This window comes from Thermobia domestica, chromosome 2, assembly GCF_964235325.1.
Source record: "Thermobia domestica chromosome 2, izTheDome1.hap1.1, whole genome shotgun sequence".
Classification (NCBI taxonomy): Eukaryota; Metazoa; Arthropoda; class Insecta; order Zygentoma; family Lepismatidae; genus Thermobia; species Thermobia domestica.
In genome coordinates, this window is record NC_137455.1 from 97,761,154 (window position 1) to 97,772,094 (window position 10,941).

The 10,941-nt window shown below is 29.3% G+C and overlaps 1 protein-coding gene across 1 annotated transcript in view; it reads right to left on the minus strand.

The window, feature by feature from the left end:
- Positions 1 to 3,928: 3,928 nt before the first annotated feature.
- Positions 3,929 to 10,941, minus strand: part of LOC145674295 (uncharacterized) — a 21,305-nt gene continuing 14,292 nt past the window's right edge. Inside the window, exon 3 of the mRNA XM_081744150.1 lies at positions 3,929 to 5,151. Within this exon, the coding sequence (XP_081600276.1) occupies positions 4,993 to 5,151 (159 nt within the window). The 3' untranslated portion in view covers positions 3,929 to 4,992. The remainder of the gene's footprint in view (positions 5,152 to 10,941) is intronic.

Consider the following 10,941-nt stretch of genomic DNA (forward strand, 5'->3'; position numbering starts at 1 on the left):
TAAGTCATTCCTAATTGAATGGTTTGACGTCATAGATTGCTTCGCGCCTTCTCTCAGTGAGAAGAGGACTGACAAGGTAGCATTACATTGGGAAAATCAGTAACTGCAAGAAATATTGAAATATTGCTAGTATACGGGTGGCCCAAAAGCAGGTATACTGACCCGTACTGATTAACTCATTGCTTTTTGTATCATTTCTTATCAGGTAGACTTAGTTTCTTTATTATTTGTTCTTAATTCTTTTTACTTATATCTTAAGCTCGGAACAGCCAAAACAAATAAACCTATAAGCTAGAAAATTATACTTGATCAATGCAGGGGTGTATACCTACTTTTGGGCCACCCTATATATAGTCGAAGATTCTGCAAAGTATACTGCTTATGGGTCCATGACTAATCCTACACTACCAACGCTGTTTATTCCATTTTTGTACCTCATCCCTTCCACTTCTTGTTCTCATTGTTTCTCAGCGTGATTATGATGGGAAAAAAGCGCTGCCACATCATGCATCAGCCAATTGGAACTGATTGTTTTAAATTTCGCTGACTATTAAAAAAAAAATGGGGCATTGTCCTTAAAGGCGTAATATTCAAGAAATAAGTTGACGAACATTTTGTGGATAAGTTCTTTATTGACTTTTTAAATACACAGGATACAACAATTGTATATTTTCTTTAAATTTCAACTTCTTTCTTTCTTTCTTTTTTCCAGTTCTACTATACTGGATAGATAAAGTATGACTTAGAAAACTTGGAAAGAGATTCTGAATTCCAAGTCAAGCTTTGCTTTTTATTAACATTTCTTGCTTTTAATAATAGTAATAATAATAATATATACTTTTATGTAAATCTATCTAACTTGTATATATTTATATATATGTATATAGATCCTTTATTTTATAAAACATTTACTGGAACGCAGAATGACATTTATGGCTCAAATATGTTTCTCTCTTTCTCTGAGATTTTCTTTCCCTTTCTATATCTTTCGGCAAGTAAAATATATCAAAGTAAAATACGTGCAATTCAAATTCGAAATATTCAAACGTCATTCTACATTCAAAAAAGTTTCAGGAAATAAAAGAACGTGATTTTGATGGAAAACTTAATTCCAACATTTGATATATTATCAGACAAAGCACAAATCTGAAAATAATAGAAATAACATTCACATCAAGTTATTTTTATGATTAAAAAAAAAATATTATAATTTAAACGACACATTTTTCAACTGGCAGTTCTTAACAAAAGGATGCATTTCGTTTAAGAAAAATAATAATATTAATTATGTATCCAAACATACTTCAACATACAAACATACATACATACATACATATGGTTCAATGAATCTTTGCCTTATACAAATGTTGGAACAAGTTAATACGTATATATTTGCATTCCTTTTTTTTTTCCTAATAATTCACAGTCACACAATCAAATCAAATTTTAAATATTGATTTGTCAATAACTACAGTCTTTCATATATATATCTATTTTTTATAAAAAAAATCAACAATAACTTCTTAATTATACATATATTATTTTTTTCTTTTCTTTTTTAAGAATAAGGAGAAATACGCATGGGTAGTAACAAGAATTCGATAAGTAATTTGGAGGAGAGGAGTTATATAATAATTCAGCACATAAAACACACACACACACACACACACACAAACAAACAAACAATTGTGTAGCTCCAAGAACAATACTCTCACGCTGGACCTCAAACAAGAAAAAAGTTACTAAATTAAAACAAGAAATATAATAAATTCTATAGAAGTTACTAATTGCATGTTTCAACATAACACTACATTATTGCACTTGCATTGGCTTAACTTGAGGCCCTAACGACATTTATATTCTAGTTAGGACAAATGAGGAAAGAAGTTTTTAATTGTGCATTAATAAGTATACACTGTACTGTCCTCATAGTTCTTATTAATAAAGTATAACAATGTAATGGATCAAATATATTAACATATATTCATAAATATAACTGAATTTTCGTTATGAAATCTAAGCTTCTTTTTTTTATATATATATAAAATAATCTTTTGTGCTAAGTTAAACTACACAGCTCTACTTCTTCTTGTCCGGACAAGTTATATTGCTACTTGAGGAATACATTTAGCTAGTTTTTGCTTTAAATATGTAATAATTCATAGTAGTAATAATATATATATATATATATATATATATATATATATATACAAATCAACATTATGTAAACAACAACTACAGTAATATGTAATAATCGAGCTTTCACGCGCAAGTAATTGTAAATAGGATGAAGAGATGCATGTATATGAATTCCGTATTAACTTAAGGAGCATCACTATGTGCATAAAATGCAATTTTTTTTCCTAAATGCACATGAATTTCAACTTACAAATCGTATTAAAATTTTTGTATAAATTGGAATGTTGTAAAATCAGAAGAATTGATTCCTTTTGATTAGTTTTAAATTTGATATCAAAAACAGCAGTATAAAACGTCAAACATGCATTCTTATTTACTATAATTTGAAGTAGTTATTGATTATTCATTTTCAAAACATAGGAATGTTACTACAAATATATGAATTTAACATTTTCACAGATGAGTTCTCGATAAGTTATGAGTTTAAAACTTCTAAAACTCTAGTTATTTAACTTCTTTTTTTAAAAAAAAATGTTTAAATAAAGCACAAGGAGTAAGCAGCATAAAATATAAAATTTATGCTTTATATAATAGATATTCATATATATTTATATCTATTTACACAAAATATCATCACAATAATAATAATGGGAATGTTAGGTTATTGCTTTCTCCCTTGGATATTTCATTAGAAAAGTTTACTCATATAAATTATATATAGATATAGATTTTACAAGGGAGTGTTTATTTCGACATTCACATCAATACCCTAGCTCGGCGACCAACATATTCCTGAAATGTTTTGGTCATACGCCCAGTGTCAGTAACCAGGTACTACTATTTTCTTCATTCCTTAGAAATGCCTTGCTGCATTTCTGCTTTCTGTACCAATCTTTTTTTTTAAATATATAGTATCACAGATGTAAATGCAATTCAGTGAGTGGTCGTCGTTCTTCATATTTCATTATAATTAAAGTTTCTTCTTTTGAAAGTAGGTAATTATCATTTTTTTAAATGAGTATTTACTGTCAAGTCTATTCTTTAAATTTTGACTAAAACGGGGTAAAAAGAATTGTCGAAGTTTAAAAAAGAAAACAGTAAAAACTCACAACGACCACGTTTGAGCTAATATTATGTATGTATATGTATTGCAAAAATTTGCAATGATCACATGCAAGAATACTCATTTATCATTTTCAGCCATTATATTATAAATAGTAAAAAAAAAAAAAAAAAAAAAAAAAAAAAAAAAAAAAAAAAAAAAATTCCAACAAATAAATCCATTTCCCTACTCCAAGAAAACGACTAGGGTACTCCATTTCATTCTCCCTCCTGCAGTTAACAAAACAATCTGTATGAAATATATTTACAGCTTCATTTTTTTCGGTAGCACCGCAAGGAAATTAGGAGTCGATTCATACTGATTACTTACATTATTAAAGTTGGTGGCAGGGGCGAGTTAAAGGCTTAAAAAAATCAAAAACAAACGTTCACATAATATAGACTTATCAAAAATGATTACTTTCTCTACAAGCTCCAGTTGTTAATTGTTTCGTATATTGTACATATGAAGCTTGTTCTTTTATTGTTGTTGTTATTATTTTATTGTTTTCAAATATAGTTAACAATACGTACTAATTCAGACAAATATGTACTCTCACTCTCAAAATCCATACACGCACAAGTGTACTTATCAGGAATATTACTTTATTCTGTCCCTTATCTAGTTTTTCTTATTCTTTTGAAGATAGAAACTCTCAACTGCAAAATGGCGGATTTTTTTTAAAAAAAATTCGTAACTCCGCCTTATTTTCTTTTTTAAAAAAAGGCTCCCTCTATAAAGTAGTTTCTATCATTCAGGACACTAAAAACACACACGCACACACACATATACACACATTAAATGATTGAATATAGCAACTCATCATACAACACACATTTAAGTGTAATATTCGCACATAAAAACTTATCTCTACTCATGAACAGTTCATAATCTTACACACTATATACTATATAAATTAAACGCACGTAAACGCACAACAATGAAAAAAAGGCACTTGGAATGCTCAAAAAAATTGTCATGAATATACATGGAAACTTACGTAGTTCATTTTTTGTGTGTATTTATTTGTATTTAAAAAATAAACTAGACTTTTCTTAAACTGGGCTAGTGTGTGAAGAAAAATGTACGACAAATAATTAATTAAGTATTTTGTACTCAAATGTTAATAATTTAATTTAAAACAAATATCTGAAATTTACGGATTTTTCAGCTTCATTTCTTACATTTAGCATGTATTTTAAGAAAACAAAAAGTGTATAAACATTGCATCAGACACTGAATAGATTATGAACTTAGTTTCACTAAGTTTTTAGAGAATGGATAATTTCAACAGTAAAGAAATAGGGGGGAAAATAAAAATTATGTTCTTAATAAACTAATTTCTTTTTAAAAAATATTAATGGAAGACATTTGTGATATTTGTTGTTTGAAAATTATACAAAGAAAAAATAGTACACTAACAAATAAGCATATAAATACATGTTTTATATATGTATATGCTGTAATACATACATTTAACAATATTAATTACTAGAACTATCCAAAATAAAGGTTTTAAGGACATTAAATTCTTAACAACATTTTAAACTATTATTTAAAAGAAAAAAAGCACAACCTTAAATATTTTGAAAAAAAAAAAACTAGTAAACTGGGCGAAAACTGCCACATAATATATATATATATATATATGAAAAAAATAATTGATATGTAATTATGTACAGTGTATTTTTTTCTTTTTTAAATTAATTCTAACAATGGATTTCTCCAAATTTTGATAACATTTCCGTTGATCAAACCATGAAAAGCTCAATGCAACGGTTGCCTATATTTTGCCTGTTCTTTTCTTGTATGGCTCTTTCAGCGTCAGCGCGAGTTGGGAAAGATACAATTGCTTCTCCTGCGGGACGGCCTTCACCACATCTTTGTAATTGAATACAATCTTGTGTTATCTGTAAAAAGTACGAAATAATTTTGTTTTAGATATTAGAGCGAAATATTTGTTAGTAACACTTTTCTCTAGTCATTTCACTCACTATTTTGTACAGCTAGAAGCAGAAGTGTTTTCCTTACAATTATATTCTTTTTTGACCAATATCTTCGAAATAAATGTTAACGCATAATGTAATTCAGGGATCAACATTAAAAAATTGTATTCCAATTAGTCAACTAATTCCAGAATTATTGGGAAAACATTTCTTGTATTCGACTGTATCATTTTTCTATTATTATATGCAAGATATTGCAACAAACTACAAGGGAGAAAAAAAAACTACTAATTCGTTGTTGTAACAACTAAACACAACGTTCCAAAAGCTGAACAATCGCAAGAAATATTTTATGTTTCTAACTGTTACAAATACAGTATATGGTATCCTAAATGTTACAAAGTTAAATCCCTCTACTCTGTTCACTGTTCGAATATTTAGTTTTACCTCAAGTGAATCTTGTACCAATCTATTCTAGTTTAGTTTATTACCGACATTATTATGGAGGACTACTGAAGATAATTTTGTTGGTCATATCTTTAATAGTATTTCGGCAACACAGAAGACCACAAACTTGAACAACAGATTGGTATGACATTAAAAACTCAAACGGAGAACAAAGTAAGGTTTGAACTAAATAGAGAAGAGATACAAAATTTTTGTACAAATTAAAATCCGCAATATATTTCTCCAGCATTTATTTTTAACAACTTCTTGGCACTTTTTGGTCACAAAGCAATTTTACCACGACGAAAACTGTTAGGTACGAGTTGTTCGAAATGTTCGCAGGATACAGCTAAAATTATACAAATGAAAAGAAGAAAAACTTACACGACTATGTGAATATTTCATGAAGTACACAAACATTATTTTCATTCATTAAATGATTTATTAATTGTTCTCTCCATAGTTCAACTAAGTCGCACGATTGCGATGTTCTTTCTTTGTAATGTGAGATATCTCTCAGTTAAGTTTGTTGAAAGCCTCGCAAAACATTATATGTAAAAATGTAAATAAATAGAAGTATTACTTAGAAATAATGTAAGTAAAAGGCTAATAGTCACCGCAAGAAACAAAATCACATCACTAGGAAGTACTTTCGAAGATGATCATCTTCATCGTCAGCCGAGACAGACTTCGAAAAGAATTTAAACCATAGGAAAGAAATTATTTATAGGTAAAAATGCTTAAAAAGAATTTTTGAAAATATGCGAAGTAAAAATCTTGTCACTAGAAATAGACACATGTTAATAATAACTTTTTTCATTACCTTCCAGACGGCGGAAATGAGTAGTAAAAACACTGATCCAAATGGTATTTATGTCACCTTTATCTGAATTTAGTGCTAGTTTTTCCTAAGACTTTTGAAATTCTTTATTGTTGTCTTTATTACTGAAGTGGTACAAACGGGAGATCGACGGTACCCACCATCGGCCAACAAAAAATGCCGAAGACGACAAATGGATTGGTGTCCCTCTGGTCCCACGTATTTCGGCAAAAATTAAGAAGGCATTGCATAAATATAACATCCAAGATCTCCGAACTTCCTCCTAAATCTATGGAAAAATATTTTTCAAATTTAAAATCATTTCTTACTGGTCCTCAACAAAGTAGTGGCGTCTATCGAGTTAAATGGCAATGTGACCAAATATATATGTCAAACAAAAAGGAATATTTGTGCTAGAATCGCTGGACACATTCGCACGTCGAAACCTCGTAGCTTACGACAGTTATCTGGATTGGCATCACATCTCAAAGAAAATAACCACAACATTGCTAATTCGTGTTTGATCGAAAAAGCAAAAACAGCAACTGAACGGAAAATTAAAGAAGCTTACTACATTTATAAGGCGAAACCGGCACTCAATTCAGATAAAGATGACATAAATGCCATTTGGAGCAGTGTTTTTGCTACTCATTTCCGCCTTCTGGAAGGTAATGAAAAAAGAAAAACAGTGAAGAGTGACGAATGAATTACTATTAACATATGTCTATTTCAAGTAAGAAGAAGATTTTTACTTCGCATACTTTTAAAATTCTTTTTAAGCATTTTTACCTATCCATAATTTCTTTCCTATGGTTTAAATCCTTTTCGAAGTGTGCCTAGGCTGACGATGAAGACGATGTTCTTCGAAAGTACTTCCTAGTGATGTGGTATGTTTCTTGTGGTGACTATTAGCCTTTTACTTACATTATTTCTAATTATTATCACCGCTCGCAATACAGTGATAAGAAGCAAGGGCCCCCATCAGGGGAGCAGGTGGGGCGCTCCGCCCTTAGAGGAAATTCTGCTTCGGAAGATCGAAAACCCAAAAGATATTTTAGAATAGTTACCGCAAAATTTGAGACTACATTTGAAATGTCGCTTCTACTTGCCCCCCTCCCCTTGGAAACCACAACATGGGCGCCCTTGATAAGAAGTTTTACTTATTTGAAAATTAATATAATCAACACACCAAAGTGGTGGCTTAGCATATAAACAATGCGACGGTACTCGAAGAGTACGAAATTCCAGATTTATATACAGTAAAGTTGGTTAGCACTACGACTTGATCATTTGCTCAAGTTGGTTATACTTGAATAAAAATAGTAAAATATATACTTTTGATTTCATTGCTCTAAATTAGTCACTTGCACTATTTTGTTTGGAAGTTAAAATGTCCTACTTAGACAACTTCCACTAATTTCAAGCACAAAGTTATAATTTTGTTTATGCTATAGCTAAAATAACTAATAAAAATTTACAAAAGTATGAAAAGTTTGACATTCCTTTACATGTTGTTCATATTTTGGGACACTTGCAAAAAAGTAGTTAATAATTCAGAGTACTTGTTGATGTTATAGACGTGGAACAATTAAAATTGTTACTTTCACGGTCCAAAATCAAATATTTGTTTATTTTCAATTGTTTTGAAAAGGTCCGAAGTCAAAAATTATTTATTTTTAATTGTCTTGTAAAAGTCGCAAATAAAATGTATAATCATCGAGAAAACAACAAACTTTGCAGTAATATGTTAAAATACCACACTTGTTTCGAAAAAAAAAAAACCTTCACGAAGGGTAGTATGCTTTTATCGGGACATTGTTATACACACAAATTAGTTTTATTTTCTCAAAGAAAGCATACTTTATTTATATTGCAAGAGTCCTAACAAGCTTATGTTAAGAAATACTAGTATCGATATTTGAAATCGGAAAATTGCCTGCTATTCGATAGGTCTGTTAGCGTGATTGTTTATTATTTGGATTTTTGTAAGTTTTTAAAATTTAAAAAATAACTGTAGAAAGTTCTTTGAAAGTATCCACTTTTCTTTGTAATATATTTTCTACCGTAGGTGGAATCACATAACTTTTAAATAAACAAAGAACGGAATGAATATGTATAGATGCTGAGTAAATGCATTACATAGATATTAAGCTTTTATTCGTAGATATTAACTTTCATAAAATTACACAAAATGAAATTTCATTTCAACGATACTAAAGAATCACAAACGTACATAAAATCACATTTAAAATATTCAAAGTAAATCACAATACAATGTGTTATCTAAAGAGTGAATTAGATTTTCGACATTTCTTAAGTACTTTATACACTTTGGGACTAATCAACAGAATTTATTTGTAATTCCATTTGAATTAAAATATGTCTAAGTTTCTCAACTTCGGTTCCCAAGAGAACTGTTAACTTATATAAGTACCTATTAGAATACTGATATAACACAAATGTATATCTCCTAATATAGGACGCACTTAAGCAAATGAACGAAGTTAGTATTATGTAAAAGTAGTCCAACCGTGCACATTTTACTATGTTTGAATGAGTTAATATAGCTCTAACTAAAATAATAATAATAATAATAATATTCTCAAAACTTATTATTTCTTGCATATTAAGTTTGTGTATTTTTTGAATAAATTTAATTTCAGATATATTAGTGATCATGTTATTTTCTTTTAAACGAATCCTACTTTTAGTCATTTCTCAAAGAAAAGAACTGACATGCACACTTATTTTTTCAAGTTTGTAGACAAATCAACCCGTTCACAGCCGTAAAATAATGGAAATCATCGCAAGAAAAACTCTTATTATAATGGAAATAAAAACTTGTTTTATTCTGGTAAGAAAGACAAAAGCTTTACATTTTTTTTTCTTTTACTCATTTAACTTAATAAAACAAAATAATAAATTAAAAATGGAATATGGTACTTAAATATTAACCGATTGATTCTGTAAAAATGTCTAAAAATTCAATCATATTTCATTGCATCTTGCAGATTCAACAACTTTTGAATTAAGAAAGAAAGGCGATAAGAGCTCAAGTCATGATCCTTCATTATAGCACTATTCCAACATTCATTTCGTTTAGATAAATTTATCATCAGGAGATAAATTTATCTCAGGATATCAGCAAATATAAGAACAACAGTAATTTAAAATTCCCTATTGAAACACTTCAAAAATTTGTTTTCTCGACAAAGTGCTACATTGTAGAAAATTTGTTGGGTATAAGTAAATTTATCAACTTAACGACAGTAAATCGTATATTTTAAATTCGGTAAATAAAAATCATTATCGCAAGGGAAAGAAAAAAAAAAACATGTTCACTGAATACTAATGCTCCATTTAGATTAAGCATGTCACCCAAAAGAGTTGTTTTTACCTCATTTGGGGATATCCTGGAAATCTTGCCAACCTCAGTTTTTCTTGACATACCTAATGTAAGGTAAGACAGCAAAGTATGAAACAACAAGTTAACTCCCCTGAAATTAAGTAAATTGCACTGGATATATTATATACTTACTGCTAATTCATTATCCTTAAAAAAGAAATTATAAATATTAAAGTTAGTTTTACTTAAGTCCCTAGCAGTATATAGTATGGTTACTACAAGAATGTACTTTCGTCATAACTTCGCTACTATTAATATTTTATATTATGTTAATTAGGGAAAAGCATGTACACAAAAGAAAGATCAAGACGCTAATGCTCCTATTCCACGACGCATTGGCAATTAGATTATTTGCATACTAAACGAAATACTTCAATCACTGAGTAGAAGATGTCTCAAGAATCCAAATAATTCGAAAGATAGTGGTGGACACAATTATGCCGAATATTTGTATTGGTAAAAAAAACTTCATTTTCAAATTTTCAAGAACTCGCGAAGAACTAATAGGACTTGTACACGTCTCCTTGTGACAGATTACTCACGGAAACTGACAAATGATGGAAAAAAAAAAAATTCTACTGAGAATAAAAATTTAGAAAATATTTTTTCAATTGCTATAAATTCTAATCTTTATGACTAATTAATATCAATTGATCAGTTCTAATAGCATGGGCGCCGATTTCTCTGTAAATTTGGGGGAGGGGCACATTCAGATGCAGAAGGTAAATATATATATGAGGATTTTAAGAAATTGCATTTAAATTATGTCAAATATTGTATATTCATAAATACAATAGGGGGGCCCACATGAGCTTTGCCCCCCTTCCCCCCAGGATCAGCGCCTTTGTCTAATAGTAACATTTTAGTACTATAAGAATTCAGATCGTCTTTATACTGTAGGGTCGTTAATTAATGTGTGCAAGTTTCTGGGTAGCGGAGTCATAATGACTCAGGTCTTGTACACATGATATTTCTAGTCATAATCAGTAATTATTCTCTTATTCTAAATGTCTTAATTGTCAGTATTCAATATACATTTTTTGGTCAGCGAGGCTAGAAACTAGTTATTCTAGCCCTGCTC